At 43.4% G+C, this 20631-nt stretch overlaps 2 protein-coding genes across 13 annotated transcripts in view; one reads left to right on the top strand and one right to left on the bottom strand.

Moving 5' to 3' along the window:
* Positions 1-1564, top strand: part of EXOC7 (exocyst complex component 7) — a 33418-nt gene extending 31854 nt beyond the window's left edge. For all 12 annotated transcript variants that reach the window (XM_035104532.3, XM_088661584.1, XM_035104528.3 and 9 more), the window contains 2 exons: positions 47-180; positions 1367-1564. In XM_035104532.3, the coding sequence (XP_034960423.1) occupies positions 47-180; positions 1367-1469 (237 nt within the window). In that variant the 3' untranslated portion in view covers positions 1470-1564. The remainder of the gene's footprint in view (positions 1-46; positions 181-1366) is intronic.
* ZACN (zinc activated ion channel) lies at positions 177-17751 on the bottom strand. The gene is made up of 10 exons (XM_088661585.1): positions 17634-17751; positions 17170-17330; positions 16364-16408; positions 16026-16132; positions 14560-14729; positions 11181-11305; positions 9953-10157; positions 6236-6430; positions 3749-5357; positions 177-1277 (listed from the first exon to the last, which is right to left on the bottom strand). Exons 1-9 carry the CDS (start codon positions 17677-17679, stop codon positions 5161-5163), a joined length of 1251 nt encoding a protein of 416 aa, XP_088517711.1. The 5' UTR covers positions 17680-17751; the 3' UTR covers positions 177-1277; positions 3749-5160.
* Between the last annotated feature and the right edge of the window lie 2880 nt (positions 17752-20631).

The raw sequence follows: 20631 nt of genomic DNA, 5'->3' as shown, positions 1-20631 counted from the left end.
CTTCAGAACCAAATGCATGCTTAACATTATCATCTCTCTGGGAAAGGGTTTTAATGATTGTCTGGAGGAGCTGTGTAAAATCCAGAAGGCTTGGGCCATCCCTGACACAGAACAGAGGGACAAAATCCGGAAAACCCAGAAAAATATTGTGCTAGAGACCTATTCTGCCTTACTAAGCAGGTAATTATTTGACCCACAAATATGTCTTTGTTCAGAGAGTTTTCATGGGCTTTGAAAATTGTGTTCCTGTGTTCCTATTTTGAAAACTATCATTGTCTGTGATGGTTTTATAGATATGTGCAGAATTAGCCCTTCCCCCCGGTGTCTGAGGGCCCCCAAGTTATTAGTATGCATTGAGAGGATACCTTTGAAACGTGACTATGAATTGCCATTGTTGAATTTAGTATTTTAGCTTGTTGCATTTTTTTCCCACTCTTTTCTTCTCCTACACCCCCAATTGAAATAAATGGATTCTGACCATAAGGGTAGAGGTTACCAACCTGCCACCTGTGAAGGCCAACATTGGCACACCTGAACAGGAACAATTGACTCTGAGCTTTCTTTTCTTTTTTTGGAAAAAAGTCTCTAGCTCTTCTAGAAAGAAAGTTATGAAGCATAATGTACAAGCAACTTTCTAAGCTGGGGATCTAAGCAGAAGGACGGGTATAATACGTCTTCTGGCTCTATAAGCAGCCCAGAGCACTTGTTGGAGTTGGAAAGGCTCCTCCACTTCCAACACCAACGGGCCACAGGTTAACTCCTTTCCTCATTTTTGGAAGAAAGGATTTGCCTAGGCAGTTGTTATGGGAGAAAGATGGTGAGGAGAGTTAGTATAGTTGCCACTCCTTTGTGGGTTTTTGTCTGTGTAACCAAGTAGCTAGCAACATTTGATTGTAGGTGGATCAGGAAGCCAGCATTTTGTGCACCAAATGTATGTAGTTGTAGCTCAGCCTGGATCACATTAAACTCCCAGCACTCAGAATAAACACAGCAATTCTTTTTCTCTTCAGCCTTGCTGTATAACAGATCTTCGACCGCTTGTAGCAATTGTATAACTTCACTGGAATTGAATAGATTGGGGAAATTCAACATAATGCAGTGTTGATTGTTCTGTCAGTTCAGTTGGAGGTTTTGTCACCTTTGTCCCCAAGCCACTTTCAGGGGGCACATGGGAGAGGAAGATGGAAAGCCCCATTGCACCAGCAAATGTTCTTGCACAGGCTTTCGTTAGTGGGACTAGTTAGTTGAATCCTGCCCACTGCATGTTGTTTTGGCATCTGGTGAAGAAGGGGAGGGGAATTGCGAAGTGAGAAATCCTGTCCATGCTTGTCACACCTTTCCCCCCCCCTTGCTTTTCCCTTGGCAGGTATGGCAATGTACCCTTTACCAAGAACCCCGAGAAATACATTAAATACAGGGTGGAGCAGGTGGGAGAGATGATTGAGAAACTGTTCGACACATCAGCATGACCTCCCTGCCTGTATGTCTCAGTACTTTCTCAGCCCAGTATGATGGCCATGAGTTATGCTTGTATTTATCAAATTTATAAATTCCTAATAACATGGTTTACGGGTTGTCTCTTACTTCTTCCAAGATCATTGGTTGAAATCTTGCTTGGCGGGTAAGTGTTCCTAAGATACTAGTAATATGTATAGAATTCTCTTGTCTGCACAGGGCTAAATCCTTCTGTATAGTGTGCACACAAGTGGAACCTATAGCTTAAGGATGAGCTAGTTTCTCCTTCAGAGGCACTGCCCTGGCCATTCCTATGTAAGCTTAAGACCCACCTATCCCTAGTTTTCCTTTTTTAATTTTTTAAAATTTAGTTTCAAAGTACAAGGAACATACAAACACCAACAAACAGTTATCCACAAACAAAAAAATCTACTTGTAGGTGGCATGGTGCTATAAGTGGAAAGATGCTGCCACTCACAAAATACAGCGAAGCCTCAAATTATTTAAAATGTCTACAGAGATGGTCAGACTGAAATGGTAGCTAATTGTCTGGAGGTCACCTGGTACAGCCAGCCCAATAAAGAAAAATCAAGAAAGGCCATCAAGTATCTGCAGGCTTACCCAGCTTAATCAAGCCCTTGCAGAGTCCGCTCTGTTGAGTTATTCTGGCTCAGTTTCTTTATTTCTTTTTTTTAATCTAGAGGTTCTTGCTCTCTTTCCTTGTATGCTCTGTCGAAATGTGAAATCTGTTGAAATGTGAATAATTCCCAGAAGGAAAGGGGGAAATCACTTATTGAGTACTACCAGTGGATATGTAAATGGTAGATAAGTATCCCGAAAGGCCAATAATTGGCAAGAAAATAGGGTAATGGGTACCTTCCCCTTTTTCATGACGGTTGCAATAATCTCTTCCATGCCTGGTTCAGCATTTTATCAGTGAGACAGAAAGTTCAGTGGAAATTTTCCTGACATAAGGTCTGATATAGTGTCAGAGGATCTAGTGCTGACCGTGTATCTTGGTCTCTTTTTTCATTCCCTTCTCCTCTAGGGACAAGTAAGACTTGGGTGTATTTATTTAAAAATTTTCTAAGCTGCTCTTCCTCTAATGGATTCCAGGACAGTGTACAAAGAGATATTAGCATAAAAGCAACACGGTAACATCTTTCATAATAACTTAGCAATGGGGAGGCAATCAGATAATAGAGAAACTAAAAGCAGATTGAGGCAACTTAATGCTTTCAAATGCCAGCGCTCCACCTGCCCACACCACGTTTTATCCTGAACCTGGCAACATTGTACTCTGGGCATTGTACTACTTTGGGGAGGGCATTCCAGAGTTGGAAAGCAGAAAGGCATTTTGTGCTGGCTTGGCACAGAACATATGTAGCCAAATGCAGACATGCCTTAAGATGTATCTGATAGTATATTTACTTGTACTGCTCGAAAGGTATTGAATTGCACTGTTAGCCATTTGGGGATCTCTACATCATAGAATTGTACAGTTGGAAGGGACCCGAAAACTATCTCTATGGATTTCCACTTCAATTAGAGCCCCTAGCTTCAAAGTGTAATTTTTCAGTGGTAGATTCAAGAGCATCATTCCTTTCAAAAGCCTTCCTTGCAGTGCAGTCACTCCAGAGTGCCTGAAGATTTGAAATAATAACTGTTACATGTTGGTTATCTTAATGGCACTCAGTAAAGAGCTGGAAAGGTCTCGTAGCTATTCCCTGCAGCTTTTGAGTGTTTTTCAGTGGTAATGGTAGTGCATCTTCCAAAGATACCTGCAGATATATTGGATTGTTACTTTTCAACCACTGGATCACAGTGTTCTGCTTCTAAAAGAATTGCAATCCAGGCAATTGATTTTTCTAAATTGCAGTACGGGCACAGATTGCAACAACACTTGAGGCATTTTTAACAGAGGTCTGATTTTCCTACTTAAAGTTTTAGGACTGTTTCTCTAGCATTATCTGAGAATAGTTATTATCTAGGCCTATTGAGCTAGAAACAAACTTGTGAGAAAGCATGAGGAAGTGTGCCATATTCTCAAAGCATTGCTAGGAAGTCTGGATGACCTGCTTGTACTCATTGTAGACTTTCACAATTCCCTTGACACAACCAATTTTTTCCTCACCTAACCAAGATCCGAAAAGTTAGGACAAATAGAAAGCCGCTTTAGCTATTTAACACTTAGTTTAACAGCTCCTGTGTTCAATATTATTAAAAACTCAGCATTTGTTTCTTGATGGTAGGTTACCCTCCACCATTTGGTTTTCTTACTAGTGACCCCTACCTTTTATTCCCATTTGCATGTCTGCTTCTTGCAAGACTCCGATTGGACTTTGCTAGGCCAGTTCATATGGCGGATGCTCACTGCTTGAGTCATGCGTTGTTGAATACTCACAGCTGAAGATATGATCAGACTCCATTGAAATGCACTGTGCCTGAGGTGGTAAACAGGTTCTTTTTGCAGTGCTTGATCTCTGGTCCCATTCACACATGCAATTTGTAGCAAGTGCAGCACATGCAGCAAGTGGTGAATGTGTGTTTGTGAGCCAGATAACTAGGATTTGGTACAGTTCTGGCTTTCCACCTGCATGTACCTTGCACCTTTACTCTTCTCTCAGTACTGTATTTGTTTTAGCTAGTTCCTGAGTAATGTCTCTTCTGTTGTCTTTTGGGCAGGTGAACTAAGACTGAATGTTATTCCCTTAATCCATCTGGTTGTTTTATCGTAGCAGCAATGAAAGGCATCACCTGTACTCCTTTTCTTTTTGTGCATTAGTAATTCTACACTTCCTTTTATTGTAAAATGCAGATCCGAGGGAAAGAGGAATAGTACACACAAAGGTTAATCTAGGTGTAATTGGAGAGCCACATTTCAGTAATTGTACGATGCTGGTAGCAGCAATACATTATCAGACAGGTGAGTGTAAACTACCTGGGCTTTCTAGGAGCAGGGTAGCCCCGCCTACTGCTCTGTAGTTGTTTATGTGCAATATTTATCAATTGCAGGTGAATGAATTTCCCCTTCCTATATTTCCCTCCTGCAGACCTGCACACATCCCTAAACCTGCTCCAAACAGTGCCACCACAACTCTCCAAAGCATATTTGGTGGACAGACAAAGGGTTGCAGGAGAGAAGTGAAGAAAAGGAAGCCCTGTTGCGTGAGCAGAACTCTGTTGCAAAAGTGGGCAGACACAACTGGGTATCACTCATTGTTTCGATTGATAAAATGATTGACAGTAATTCAAAAATGCAAATAAACCTAACCTATACACAATAGAAAAATAGTACCACAAAACAAAAATATATAATATCTCCACTAATCCCCAGACCTCCAACAAAATGAAAAGGTTTTCACCTGCCCACAAAATAGTATCAGGGTAAAGCATCTACTGTACTGGAGAACATTTGCTCTGCAACATACATGAACTGGGAAAACTCTTAAACATTTTTTAGGGAAAAGCAATCATTTGTGTCACATCTAAAATACTATTTTCAATGTATTCTTCTTCCTTTTAAAAATTTAATCAGTTCAGAGAATGATCTGAAGGCACAAAATGCATCTCTTGGAAGACTGCTGAATGCACTCCATTTTCCATTAAATCTTTAGATCAAAGCAAATTATGCAGATAGAGGATTGGCAAATATGCATAACTTAGTACAAAGCAAGGCTTTACACAGCTTTAAGGGTGGCACCATTATTTTTGTTCCCATTTGATTCCATCTAAATAGCCTTCTCCTGGAGGCTTCCCAGATTCGCAATTCCAAAAGAGATAGAGTGCTGCAAACAGGAGATGAAACACAACAACCAGTCCCAAGTAGATGGTGAAGAAGAGCCTGTCCACATGGGCAGAAGCTTGCTTGAGATGCGATGACTCTTCAGTTGTCCCACAGTCTGCAAGGTAAAGGAGAAAGACAAGCTGAATGAATGCTCAGCTTGCAAGCTTCATATGACCAAAGCACTTGAGTATCAGTATTCAAGTGATCTCTTATGCAAACCCTTTCGGGTGATTGCCGCAGAAAACAAAATAAGCAGAACCCGAGATGCTGTTGAAAGGTACATTTGAAGTATTATTGATGGATTTTGAGAAAATAAACAGCTGGCATTTGATTAATTTGAATTCAAACCCCTTCGATAGATTCAATACATTCTTATTTCTAGTGTCGATACAAACCCCTTTCCTAAGCACTGGTGTTTGTTTGGGCCCAGATTCTGCAACAAATGCATTTTGCCTCTGATCAGAATTCAGAAAATGATTGGGCTTGTTAAATTCTGAATAAAGAAGGTCTTGTACTTTAAGTGGGTTCTTTTCTCCGCAGGATAGATGCTTGCCTGGGTGCGAGGGAGGACAAAACTGGGACAGAGTTTTCCTGCCTTAAGGCTTCAAGGGTGTGTTGTTGACACAGCTCTCATGTTGCTGCAGCTGTCCATCTCTTGATATTCAGAACCACCTTTCTGTTGCAACACCATAGCAGAGTTTGGGAGAGAGTGGGGTGGCCCCGCTAGCAATTAATTACACTTATGTTTCTTTTCAATCATTCTTTGGCACTACACCATCTTCCTGCCACAAAGCCTTCAGTGGATCCAGAGGCTTGCCTGCATCAGGATGTTGTATTGTTAAGACCAGCTTTCCCCAGCCTGGTGAAATACTGGCTGGAGCTGATGGGAGTTGAGTTCCCCATGTTGGGGAAAGGCACATACTGAAATGTGGCTTGCTACTAGTCACCTTGCTTGGGGAATGCCATTCTGTTGTATTTCCCGTTAGCACCTACCGCTTATCCCAGGATCTTTTGTATGTTCTGGATTATTGCTTTGGTCTTTAGGTAGCATAGTGGTAGCCTTTGCCTTTCCCCGCTGACATCCACAATTCAGCCACAGATTACTCTTGTCAGTAACCAACTTTGTCACCAAAACAGTCTCAATTGTGCTAAGGAATAGTAACACCAGGAGACTGATGTAGTAATAACCTGGAGTTTAGAAAAAAGAGGAAATTAATTGCACAGCTGTTGAGCAAATCATTGGATAATTGTTCTAAACAACTGACTTCAAAAATTGTTTAGCAAAGCTGTAGAATGCCAGAGGGAAACAAGCAGACATGGACTGAAAAACTCAAAATAAGCATCCACATAATTTCCAGTGAAACCATCGTTTTTACAAAACATTATTTTTACTTGGATTGCCAGAAAGGAGGGCTGGAGCTGCCTGCTTGGCCTTGATATTTGGTCTTTGTGATCACTCTTTTGACGGCATTACATTCCTTAGTGAAAATGTGCTGTAAAGTAAGGAATTCTTTATAGTAGTGTGAGCTGAGGCTTAACCAAGAGATTTCAGCCAGGATGAAGAAAACAAGGCAGAGCTAAAAGATTGAGCAGAGGAAAAGCATGAAGTGATTTCAAAAGATGAGGGAAAGGTTTTTGTACTGTACTGCAAAGGGCAAGAGAACCAGGCACAGGGAACAAAAAAGTGACAGGTTTGAAGAGCCACACAATGAAGGCAATCCTTATAGGGTCATTCATTGCAGAAACAGGAACAATAAAGAATAGTGTTTCAGAGAGAATGAGCAAGTGTTTTGGCAGTATCAGAAAATGATGAAGTTGAGCAATAAGTGGAATTGAGTTCCACCTGTATTGACAGTTGCTTACTTGCGCCACTCATTCCTACCATTCATCAGCCTAAACCAGAGAGGGGGAACCTGTGCCCCCCCCAGCTGTTGCTTTACAACTACCATCTTCCTGACTATTGGCCATTCAAAGAGGAAGCTGCTGGGAGTTGGAGTCTAACAACATCTGGAGGGCCAGAGGTTCCCCATCCCTGACCCATGTGTATGCCAAACATGTTGTTAAACACATCATTCTCATGTGTCCCCCCCCCCCGCCCCATTGTAGGAATAGCTAAGGCCTGAATCACACTCACACAGGCCCGCTTAAATTTTGTAAAAGGACATTGATGATGTGTTTAGCATCAGGGGCAGACAGACTTTCAGTTTTGCCCGTTGTATTCTATTAGAACAGGGGTCGGCAAGGTTTACCTCGCCTGGGCTGGTTCACTCCAGCGGAGATCCCTCTGTGGGCCGGATCGCACACGCCCATGATTTTCGACGTCAATTTTCGGTGCCACGGAAGTGAGTCCCCCGTGCCGGTTTAAAGCAGCGTGCGGGGGACTCGCCAAGCGGGCAGCTCGGTTTGGGGGCAGCTTGTGGGCTGGTTAAACGACCCCCTTGTGGCCCACGGGCCTTAGATTGCCTGCCCCTGTATTAGAATGTCAGGATCTACCTACCACTGCCTGTTGCAAAATGGTGTACACTTAGAATTAAATAATTCTGACCCCAGGAATTTGCTTCTCTAAGTTCCAGAACTGGACAGAGCTCCTGGTTCTTTGATACAAAAATCCATACCCAGTTACCCTAAACTTTCTTCATTTCAGCAATATCATTTAGGATAGGTAGTGGGGGTGTCATAGAGCAGAATAATATAATTATAGTGTTGGAAGGGTCCCCATGGGTCATCAAGTCTGATCTCCTACAATGCATGAATCTCAGATTATTGGTGACATTTTGTTGCTATTATTCTTAAACAATAGGGAGTCAGACTCCTTGTCAATACACCACAAATCACCCAAAGATTCATCAGTAGAACCAGATCGACCTTCTGCCTATCTCTATTAATATATTTAGTTTGGCCATGTGCATGCGTGTGGAAAAGAAAGAAACCTTCACTTTGTAGGCTTGTAACAGCCATTAAAACTGGTCTGGGAAGGAGCATATGAGTCATGGCTTTATGATTCATCCTAACAAATGTCTCTTATTCATCAACAAAGTCAACCATGTTTGAAAAGCAAGGGATGTGTGTGTGTGTGTGTGTGTGTGTGTGTGTGTGTGTGTGTGTATTCCTGCCCATGTAAGCAGCATTCCCTTTTGCTCCTCTCTCCTTCCCTGACTCCATGCAAATCCAGAGTTGTGATAAGGCACTACAAATCCTCCCACAAGAGCTGCACAATGACAGCCTTACAATTTTATGTATCTCCTAGGAAGACATGCCCACACACACACACACACACCGCCCTCCCTTTCTGTAAGCAGCTATGCAGTGTGTAAAATGGTGAATGGAATGATATTGCCGTTTGATGTAAGAACCATTTGATTAATCTTAATCAAGACAATCTAGGGTCTTGTTCCACAGCGCTCCGGCTCATTCCTGTGTGCCTCAGAGGCACAACGAAGAATATTCTGAGTTAGGGTGAAGAAATGTGTGCTGGGAGGGGAGCTCTTAACTAAACCAGCACATTGTTTTTCTTATTCACAACAAGTGCTTGGGGAAGCACTGCACAATAGGAAGAACACTCTCCTTCCCATCTCTGTGACCTATAGTTCACTATACTCTGTCTTGATGCTTTCTTCCTTTTAAAAATAAAAATAAATAAAAGTCTGCCTAAAGAAACCCAGGGCTCATCCACACTTACCTTTTGCCCTGCACTTTCTAGGCACAAGTCCAAACTTTAAAGCACCATGTCTGAGCGTTTTTTATTTTGCCCCAGCACTTTCCCTGTGAAAACCTGCTCTTTAATCCTGAATACGGGTTTCTCATGGATTGCCATTTGCTCAGATTCAGCATTAAAGAGTGGGGTTTTTGTGCTCAGACACAATGCTTTAAAAGCATGGACCTGTGCCTAGAAATGCAGCATGACAGGAAGCATGGGTGAGCTCTCGAGGCGACTTACAAAAACTATTAGAACAAAACAATCCCTAACACACTAAAATTGAACAATATCCAATCCCTTTAACAAATCCCAGCAGCTAAAACACAGAACTTAACCAGCAAAAAATAACCAAAGGCACTTTTTTAAAAAAAAATTGACAGGAAAGACTATTGTAAGTAAAGAAATAAAGAGTAGTATTTCAGTGTGATAGGGAAGGTTACCATAAAGTCTGGCACCTCAAGACTGATCATGGCTGGCTTCTCTAAGAGAAGCTTGAGGAGTCTTCAGCTCGCCAGTGCTCTTCCCCTGTCCCTGGCAATCTCCCTGAAGCCATGCAGCCCCCCTCCTCAGGTGACCAGGAGGGCTCAATCCTCATGCTCATTCCCATGTGCTGGGCAGGGGAGTGCACCCTCTCCTCCCCACCTGCCACGGAGGGGATGAAAATCAAGTTCTCCTGGCTTTTCACCGAAGGAGAGGGAAAGGCCTAATCCTGCTACTCATCCTGCTGAAAAAGAGACAGCGTTTGTCCATTGCATCTCCGCTGATCTCCAATAAGCTGCCGGGGGGAGCTTTTGTGTCCATTGTGGTACATCAGGTTTTTTTTGGGGGGAGTAAACCCCCCACTAGCTGCACTCCGTAATGTGTGTTCCTCCATCTAATTGGTTGCCAAGATTGCAGAGAAGTCAAGGGAAATGCGCCAAGGGCTGCTATTTTGGGCTACAGCCCCGTGTGGTTTGCAATACGATTCCGCCTGCAGTTTTGCTGCTAAGTTTTTCCCGGCGTATTCAACTTACTGAGCAGTGGGTTGCAGGAAGACGAGCCTGGCAAGGAGCCAATGAGCGAGGTGTGGAACACCAGGTAAGCCAACAGCAAGGTGATCATGTATGCCAGCCTTTCTTTGAGTGGGATAAGGAAGCCACAGAGATCAGCTACCACAAGTGCCATGCTTGGCACAATTACGGAGAGGATGACTCGCATTCCTGTGTTTTCTAAGTTCACCTAGAAAAGAGGTCAGGGTTTGTGGGTGAAAGGAATGAGCATTTGAGCCTTTCAGCATTTCACAAAACATTAGCATTGGTTGGCAAAGTGGCTTGGATACGTTGTATTCATTTATTTAATCAACCTCCCACTAATAAGTAAATGCCAAAAGAAGAACACAAGCTTTGGCACTTTCCACTATTGTCAGGTACAACGGCATCTAAAGTGGAACTGGCGGAATCAAGCAAAATTTTAAAAGCCGCTTGCCCAAGTTGATCATTCATGCCCTTCTGGCCATTAATGTAGAAAGAAGCAAAGTTACCTAAAAGCAGACGTTCGCCCAAAGGTGCACTGAATCTTCTTAAGTGAACACTTGTCATTAAAAGCGGACTTCGGGGGCACTGGAAACCCCCTCCCTGTGAACTTTTTCTAGACCAGGGGTGGGGAACCTGCAACTCGCCAGGCGCTGCTCAAATACAATTCCCATCACCCCTGACCATTGACCAAGGTGGCTTGGGCTGATGGGAGTTTGAGTCCAACAACAACTGGAGGGCTTCAGTTTCTCCATCCCTGATCTAGTCCTACCTTACAAGGTAGTTGTAAGGATTACAAAAATGTACGCAGAGTGCTTTAAATCCTCTGAAATGCTACATAAAAACCATGTTGCAGCAGCAAACTAAAGATGCTCCTTAAATCCAGGGTGTGGAACCTGTGTCTCTCCAGGTGTTACTGGACTAAAACTCCCATCATCTCTGGCCACTGATTGGCCTTGCTGTCTGAGGCTGATGGGAGTCCGAGTCCAATAGCATAGGTTCCCTGCCGCAAGTACAGTTCACATTTCCAAGAAGAGCATTCCCTGCAGCTCGTCTCCCACTCTGACTCACTTGCCTTCTTTGCCTTCACCAGCAGGGCTGAAGACACATGTTTCAGGGAGGCCCTGCATTGTGACATTCCCATGCGCCCCAATCAGATGAGAGGGCAGGACCCAGCAGAGAAGCCCCTTGCATGCCTTCTCCGAGTTATAGTCCAATTTCATCTCCTTACCATCACTACAAAGCAAGGCTGTGGCAAATTCTTCAGGCTGCTGACTTTCACGTCGGTCACAAGGTATTCACGCTTTAAATTCAGAATCTGGTTTTGAATGGAGACGTTGAATTCCAGCTCATTGACTTGAAAGAGTTAAACACACATATAGACACAAGCTCCTTGGTGGTTATCCCCATTGGAAGCACATGCTGTGAAAAAGCTGAATATGGAAAGACACTGGCCCTCGTATAGACAGTTGATGACAGAACAGAAGACCAAGGGCAATTAAAGTTAAAATCATTCGGGGAGCTAAGGCAACATGTATGTGATTGGCTCCAATACCATCAGTTGAATAGTGTCTTTAAATCAGATATCAAAATAGGTTTTGGTAAAGAAGATTCAAAATTCCAATTGATATTATTAAAAAATAACAAGAAACTTCTATCAAAAATGTATGATTTCCTATTGGAGTGGGACCTGAAGGATGAACTTGTAAAGGAGGTGCAGATAAAATGGGCCCAAAAGACATCGGCAGCACTATCTACAGTGGGAGAGGCTATGGCAAGTAGATATTAACTTCACAGCCTGCTACTCTATTAAAGAAAACTTTATAAAAATGTTCTTTAGGTGGTACATGAAACCAACCAAACTGACAAAAATTCACAAACTAATTTACCGGTAAGTTGGAAATGCAGCTGAAGGAACAATGATCCACGCTTGGTGGAGATGTGAAAAGATTAAAACCACCTGGGTTTTACATGATGAGGTAAAAAAAATGCTCAGGACTTCCATAGAAAAAAAAACCCAGCATATCTACTGGGCATAATAGGGAGTGATATCCCACAGAATAAGAAAAGGATTTTTTTATATATATGCCACAGCAGCAGCTAGAATAGTTCTAGCCAGCAAATGAAAAAGCAAGGCAATACCCACAAAAGAAGAATGGATTTATAAGTGAATACATAGAGTTGGCAAAACCAACAGGAGCCATAAGATCCCAAACAAATCAAAATTTAAAACTAGAATGGGATTGTTTTGAAGAATACATGGAAAAATACTGTTCTATAAAAATATGTTAATATGCATAGATTAAATATGTAAAGGAGATGTGAGAATATGAATATATGCCTAGTATCTATGCTCCCTTCAATAGGAGTTGCATCTAAGTTGGAAAGAGCCCCTAAGACCATAAAGTCAGGCTACCCCAAGACATGTTCCCCTTAAGGCAAACCTCACATGGGCATACCCCCCAACATTTCTCTGAGGAAAATAGGGACGTCCCATTCCATAATGATAATTGTACTATTTATACCCCACACATCTTATTGGGTTGCCCCAGCACTCTGTGCAGCTTCCAACAGGCATAAAAACATAATAAAACATATTTTATTTTAAAAACTTCCCTCTACAGGATTGCCTTCAGACAGCTCGGGGGTCAGATAACTCCATACCCTCCAACATTTCTCCAATGAAAATAGGGACATCCTAAGGGAAAGGGGGATATTCCGGGATCAAATCAGAAACTGGGACGGCTTCTCTAAATCAGGGAACTCCCTGGAAATAGGGATACTTGGAGGGTTGGCATACGGGACTCTTATTTGACTTGGTAATTGCCGGCACAAGCGCATAATGGCGGTGGCAGGTGAAGGGAAGACCACAAGAATAACACAGGAGACTGGTTGTTGTTGTTGTTTAGTCGTTTAGTCGTGTCCGACTCTTCGTGACCCCATGGACCATAGCACGCCAGGCACTCCTGTCTTGCACTGCCTCCCGCAGTTTGGTCAAACTCATGTTCGTAGCCTCGAGAACACTGTCCAACCATCTCGTCCTCTGTCGTCCCCTTCTCCTAGTGCCCTCAATCTTTCCCAGCATCAGGGTCTTTTCCAAGGATTCTTCTCTTCTCATGAGGTGGCCAAAGTATTGGAGCCTCAGCTTCACGATCTGTCCTTCCAGGGAGCACTCAGGGCTGATTTCTTTAAGAATGGATAGGTTTGATCTTCTTGCAGTCCATGGGACTCTCAAGAGTCTCCTCCAGCACCACAATTCAAAAGCATCAATTCTTCGGCGATCAGCCTTCTTTATGGTCCAGCTCTCACTTCTATACATCACTACTGGGAAAACCATAGCTTTAACTATACGGACCTTTGTCGGCAAGGTGATGTCTCTGCTTTTTAAGATGCTGTCTAGGTTTGTCATTGCTTTTCTCCCAAGAAGCAGGCGTCTTTTAATTTCGTGACTGCTGTCACCATCTGCAGTGATCAAGGAGCCCAAGAAGGTGAAATCTCTCACTGCCTCCATTTCTTCCCCTTCTATTTGCCAGGAGGTGATGGGACCAGTGGCCATGATCTTGGTTTTTTTTTTGTTGAGCTTCAGACCATATTTTGCGCTCTCCTCTTTCACCCTCATTAAAAGGTTCTTTAATTCCTCCTCGCTTTCTGCCATCAAGGTTGTGTCATCTGCATATCTGAGGTTGTTGATATTTCTTCCGGCAATCTTAATTCCGGCTTGGGATTCATCTAGTCCAGCCTTTCGCATGATGAATTCTGCATATAAGTTAAATAAGCAGGGAGACAATATACAACCTTGTCGTACTCCTTTCCCAATTTTGAACCACTCAGTTGTTCCATATCCAGTTCTAACTGTAGCTTCTTGTCCCACATAGAGATTTCTCAGGAGACAGATGAGGTGATCAGGCACTCCCATTTCTTTAAGAACTTGCCATAGTTTGCTGTGGTCGACACAGTCAAAGGCTTTTGCATAGTCAATGAAGCAGAAGTAGACGCTTTTCTGGAACTCTCTAGCTTTCTCCATAATCCAGCGCATGTTTGCTGGGTTGAATTAGGCCACAGCTTTATTGATTCCAGGAAAGAGTAGGTTTGGCAAAGGCATTGGGCATGTATCCTGCATCAGGCAGCCTGCCTGCTACCTGATAGGAACCTGGTGGGGTCAAACTTGTGCTGGGGAGTCGCCCCCCAACATGGATTGGATGCCACGACTCCACACAGGCAGCCATTGAGAGAGGAGTAGTGACCCATTGGTCCCCCAGTGGACTCCTGGACAGAGTCATTCCACCTGAACTGAGCGGCAATTTGTCCTTTCTCCTCACTGATTCCTTCACTTTTAGTACTGGGTAACTACTTCCTAAAGTAGATCACATCCTTTCAGGCTTTCTTCCTACTACTTCTCCTAGCTCAGTCAGAATGAGCATGGTCTTCTGTAGACTTCTTGGCTCCATCTTGTAACAACTATACGTAGAATAGGTTTGTTTGCCATGAGTAATCGACCTTTTCTTTAGTTACCCTTTCAACCAGCCGTCTTGCCAGGCTATTTTCTTCTGCACTACATTTACCAGATTCTGACATTTGCATTGCCCAGCATAAGCAGGCATCTCACTTACCCGTGTTGGCTAGAGAGGAGAAGCTCAGAGTGCAGCGAGTGGTGTCTCGTGGGTAGTATAGGAGATCAAAGTTGCAGTTGCTGTCGATGCGCAGAGGGAGCGCGAAGTCCACTTTCCCATCACTGTGAAGCACTACAAGAGGCGACTCTGTCTTCCATTTCACTTCAAACCTTCGGTAAGCAAAAGAAGCTATAAGACAAGGGGGCAGCAGTGGAGAATCCTCAGACCTTCTTTGCTCGCTGCAAAGGCATCTGATGCTATTTTGACATGTAGAATGGCATCTACTAGCAACTCACCCACAAGGTGAGTGTTTGGGTCACCTGGGCAGGTGGATAAGAAAAATGAGCCGGGGTGGTGGTGGTACAGGAAGAGCTGAGTGAAGGGAGGCAACCACTCTGCGGATGAACTTCCTATGAAAAGGTCAGCTTTGTGTTACTAGACCAGCTCCTCACCCAAAGTTTAATAACAGACCCTGTTCCTGTCTTCACACATCGCAACATGAAGATACACAATGGGGAGGAATGAAATCCAGAAAAGGAATTTATGCTTAGCTAAAGTTTCCCATCTGCCGGTATGTTACACTCTTCTATGTTTGTGGAGAATTACTCCTATCAGTTGGTGCATTGGCCAAGAGAGAGATGGTACGGCGCCTTGTCAGATTATTCTGTGTGCAAGGCCGTATAGGTTTCTGCCTTCAAGGGGATGGGTGCTTTACAAAAGGATTGGACAAATTCATGGCAGGTGGGTACATTTCAAAGGAGCGTACCTCTGGGGACCTGATGCCACGGGTTGCGGGAGGGAAGCAATGGGATGGTTGTCATCATCTGGACCTATATGCAACATCCCAGGGACTTTGGGTCTGATACCGTGTTGGATGCCGTTCTCACATTTTCCTATTCCTTTCCACATTCCCTCTTTCAGTGATGCTGGACTCCAGTTCCCGGTGAAGTCCAGAAATAGGAGGAAGATGAATTTCAAGTAAGTCTTCAAAAGGTTTTATTTATGTAATGAGATGAATTCAAATAGGAATCAATTCCAGAATGTACATACTTGGTACACTCTGACCATTAAAACATTGGTGATGAAGAATTGTCGAAACAGGGCCTTGTCCTGGGATTTTTTCACTGGAATCTATTTTTATTTGCCTCGCTAGTATTCTGGAAATGATTCCTATTTGAATTCATCTTATCATTACATAAATAAAACCTTTTGAAGACTTACTTGAAATTCATCTTCCTCCTGGCCTGAGTCCTTGCAATTTACTGTTTATTTCTGGACTCCAGTTCCCAGCATTCCAGAATATTAGTCATGCTGGCTGGGGCTGATTGGGAGCTGCAGTCCAACCGTACCTGGAGGAGGGCTTCAGGGTCCCTATCCTTGTCCTCTGCCTTTTTCAGGAGCAGAGACTGGAGAAACCCTTGGAACATGTGGTATGGCACATGTGTACATTTTTCAAGGCTACTTACGATTCTTGAACTGTGAGGGAAGGAGTCCACACCGAATCCCAGGGCACAGTGATGGTGGCGAAGGGGAACTCTGTCTCATTCCAGGACAGCTGTTCAGCATACCATGACTGAGAATTTCGGTGAAAGGAAACATTAATCTTGACTGTATCCCCTTCCCCACTCACCCACCCTTTCAAACCTAAAATCTGCTTCACTCACCAGCTGTTTCACTTCAGCATCCCATGGATATGATCAAGCTAATTATTTGACCAGGAAATGTGAGCAGACAATGTGAAGAGTGGAGCCCTCTCTATCTCCTATTACTTCCCAGTTCTTTGATAAGAAAGACTAAGCATTACCTGATGGAGCACGAGGACAGATGAGATAGTGTATTTCAGGATGTCCTGGTGGATAAACAATTCAAGGTCAAACACACACAAATACATGCGCGCGCGCACACACACACACACACACACACACACACACACACTGTAAAGTTCATACAAGAGTTTTCAAGAAAACATGGTTCCAAAAAATCTGCCTTTTTATGTTGGCCAAAAAACTCTGTTGTCACTTCCATATAACAGCCCTAGCTTGGGAGGCATCTATATTCAGTTTCTTCTTCATCATCATCATCATCATACTGCCCTATTGGACCCCTGGACGGTTAAGTCCAGTCAAAGGCGACTATGGGGTTGCACCGCTCAACTTGCTTTCAGGCTGAGGGAGCCGGTGTGGGTCCACAGAGAGCTTTCCAGCTCATGCGGCCAGCATGACTAAACCACTTCTGGAGCAACAGAACACTGTGACGGAAACCAGAGCGCATGGAAACGTCATTTACCTTCCCACCACAGTGGTACCTATTTATCTACTTGCACTTTGACGTGCTTTTGAACTGCTAGGTTGGCAGGATCTGGGACAGAGCAATGGGAGCTCACCCCATCGCGGGGATTCGAACCATCTGATCGGCAAGCCCAAGAGGCCCAGTCGTTTAGACCACAGCGCCACCCGCATCCCCTTACCCATATACCCTATACCCCTTACCCTATACCCATGGGTCTCAGGGTGGTTTGAACATACATTAGTTTGAACATGAACATATATACAGTATATGTATTTTAGTATAATCCTTGTTTGCAAGCATGGTATAAGTTGTTATACCTACCACCTGAAGCACGTTGGACATTTTTATGTTGACATCCACCACAAGGGGGCCGGTTCCATTTCTGGGCATCAGGGATGGGGAATAGGTATTCAGTAGTGACTCTAATAACTTCACTTCCAAGGAGTTGATAGAATCTTGCCAAGTCATCTGAGGCAAGGCTGCTAAAAGCAAAACACACAAGTACTCCGTTTCAGAGCTGTTCATCTAATACACTCCATCTCAAATCAAGCATTGATTCTTTTATGTTGGAAATACGGAGGATATTTGCAGAAAATTATTCCACTCACAACTACTAGGCAACAGAACTATCTCGTCCTCTGTCGTCCCCTTCTCCTTGTGCCCTCCATCTTTCCCAACATCAGGGTCGTTTCCAGGGAGTCTTCTCTTCTCCTGAGGTGGCCAAAGCATTGGAGCCCCAAGTGTATGCAGTGTAAAAATAATATAAAAAGGGAAGTTCATCCTACCTAGCACCAAGAGGAAGAGATTCAGGCAGATCCTTGACACCGTCATCTTTTTTTTTTAAGGTCCTGAAATATGAAAGCATGACAGCAGGCTCTAATGCAAGGTAAATTTGATACCAATTCATAGCACAGAGAGCCAAAATGACCATTTGTCACGCACGGTTGGTGGCACAGCTAGAGCATAGGAAGCTGCCAATGAAAAGGAGATGGAGATTTCAGTTTGCTATTTTTGAACTCTGAAGTGGCTTGCAGGTGTGTAGGACTGCCTAACGATACTTTCATGGGTATTCTCACACTACAACGCACGTAATCTTACAAAAATAGGTATCTCTGTTCTCCACTGAGTGAAGGCTACTTGGGCTTCTCCACTCACGGCTTTCTGGAAGTTACCATCTCTAGGTATTGGCTTCTGCCTTATCTTCCCAGGCTCGGAGCAGTCAAACAACACTTATTATTCTGTAACCACATGAACACAGGAAAAGAGATTCAACAACAGCTGCCTTATTCTGCAACTGCAAAATCTACATGCCTCTGGACTCCCCCACAGGATCATTTGCAATCAACACGCACTTATTCATCATACCTGCAGAAGATGCCACACTGTTCACATCAGACATGAGGTAAGGGCTGACCTTACCACCACAGAGCCAGTTTTTATACAGGCCATTTACGACGATATCTCTTTTGGGGGGTGGATTTTAATGACAGCCTGCTAGGCTTCAATTCATGAACAACAAAGCTCTGCAACCCTCAGGTTTTCTTTCTACCAACAGCTGCCCTTTGGGAGGTAGAGTAATTTCCTGGGCTTTCATTGCATTCCCAGCAACAACAACAGTCCATTGTGAAACAACACAATGGAAATATGTGTGTGTGTAGAAAGATGTAAATTGCCATAAAGAGAAGTATGAATTACTTCTCTGCATCACTAACCAAACAAAACCAACACCTTGTTTATTATATGCTTAGATGTTGGTGTGTGTTCTGTTTCATTTCTTTCTGTCCACCAACCAACTACATTTGGGGAAATGAAATATAGTTTATCTCATCATTTATTTCCAGCCAATGAAGAGTTAAACATGGACTCAGTTCTTTGTAAATACCTGCTATTAGAATACATTTTTAAATATTTCACAGAAAGAGGGACAACTCGAGTTTGAAGCGGCTACGCGATCAAAATAAGTGGTGCGTTATTTTTAAAATTTGTAACTGTTTTTCAAAAGTTCAAAGCTGTGAAATAAACCATACAAGGATAAACACCACTCTAAAACAAAACAATAGCAAGTAAAATAAAATAAAATGGCACAACGTAAAATCTAGCCACATATTTGGTTGCTCCAAGCACATAGTGTGTCTTGCTAGCCTATTCTACCCCTTACAACAACCTTCTAAGGTAGGCCAGTATTGCTATCTCCATATTGCAGATGCAGGACTGAGGCCGAGAGCTAGCAATCTACTTGAGGGCCCCTACCGAGTTTGTGGCAGAAGTAAGATGCGAAGCAAGGACCTTTCTGATTGCTAAGCCTCTAAAGCATGAATCCCATGCACACACTTCCCTGGGAGTAAGGTCACCGCAGAGCAATTCTGCACCAAACTTGCACAGAAGGACTGCTGCCAGCCCCTCTGCCACAATAGTTCTGTATGCAGGACAAATCTCTGCAACCCTTGCCTTGCGACAGCCAAACGCAAGCCGAGAGAGCATTTTGCAAAAAGTTGGTTCAAACCCGACACTAACAAATAAATGAGCAGCAGGCTAACCCTCACGATGCAGAACAAAAGCCAAAGGTGCAGGGTCCTTGTCCCAGACAGCAGGCACAGAGCTGCCAGGAAATGAATAATTGGCAAAGCAATTCTGTTGCGTGAGGCAGAGCTCTGGGAGAAAATGGATTTCTGGGGTTCTTCAAGTCGTCCATTAACCAGCTCTAAACAACTGAAAGCTAAAAGGACTCCTATATACATCCTAAAATCCCATTATATGTCTCACTCTCAGGGCACTCACTGTATGCAGCTGCACAAAAATAACATGATTATCTTTTATGAGACTATTGCCAGTTTGTATAAGAGCAGGCAGGTAAGGGCAGCGATATGATTGCTGCTACTGATGCTGTTTATTTTATTTTCAACCCTCCCCCAAAAGCAGCTATTTTATTGAGGGGGGAAGTTCATATTTTATTTCAACGTTTGCATTATTTTGTAATGGTTTAGCAATGTGGCTCCTTTCTAATTCTCTCACCCGTTTAATAACACAATATAATGTTGTCATTATACTTATTAGAAACAAAAAGAAACAACCCTTGTTCAGAACTTTGTCTTTTAAGAAGGTTCAGTAGGCAGATAAACTGTTCCTGAGCTAAGTTGGCATTTCAAACCTTGTTTGAAATATCTGATAAAGAATGGATGGTGAATTCTCTCCCTCCTTTCTTTTGTAGGAGGGGGAGCTGTCTTAGGTGGTTTGCAACCTGTCAACCGGAGGGTATGGCTGCAGCTAAAGGCAGTATAGTTGCAGCTCCCCCCATCCTGACCCACTTTGTCCCCTTTTCTCAATCTACTGTGGGGCAACACAGGAATCCTGCTTGCCCCAGGAAGAGAATATCACATCACATCCTCGGCTGTCGCTGTTGTGGAGTGCTGAGCCATTTGTGCTCATGCCTATGAACAATTTAGGAAATGGTCTGCCTCAAGCAGGCATATTAGACAACTGGGCCAAAGCAAACAAAATGAATTTTAACAAGGAGAAATGTAAGGTACTACACTTGGGCAAAAAAAAATGAAAGGCACAAATACAGGAATACAGGATGGGTGACACCTGGCTTGAGAGCAGTACATGTGAAAAGGATCTGGGAGTCTTGGTAGACCACAAACTTGACATGAGTCAGCAGTGTGATGCAGCAGCTAAAAAAGCCAATGCAATTCTGGGCTGCATCAATAGGAGTATAGCATCTAGATCATGGGAAGTAATAGAACCACTGTATTCTGCTCTGGTCAGACCTCACCTGGAGTACTG

This window comes from Zootoca vivipara, chromosome 2 (assembly GCF_965207765.1).
Source record: "Zootoca vivipara chromosome 2, rZooViv2.hap1.1, whole genome shotgun sequence".
Taxonomy (NCBI): Eukaryota; Metazoa; Chordata; class Lepidosauria; order Squamata; family Lacertidae; genus Zootoca; species Zootoca vivipara.
The sequence above is the reverse complement of the archived record's forward strand: the minus strand, read 5'-3'. Positions and strand labels throughout refer to the sequence as shown.

Excerpts from the sequence above, each read along its gene's own strand:
- ZACN (XM_088661585.1), bottom strand. The coding sequence starts at position 17,679 with ATGACGGTGTCAAGGATCTGCCTGAATCTCTTCCTCTTGGTGCTAG. Across the intron at positions 17,331-17,633 it reads TCTCTTCCTCTTGGTGCTAG|CAGCCTTGCCTCAGATGACT; the intron begins GTAGGATGAACT and ends TTTTGCTTTTAG. Across the intron at positions 11,306-14,559 it reads CTCCTCTCTAGCCAACACGG|TCAATGAGCTGGAATTCAAC; the intron begins GTAAGTGAGATG and ends AACTCTTTCAAG.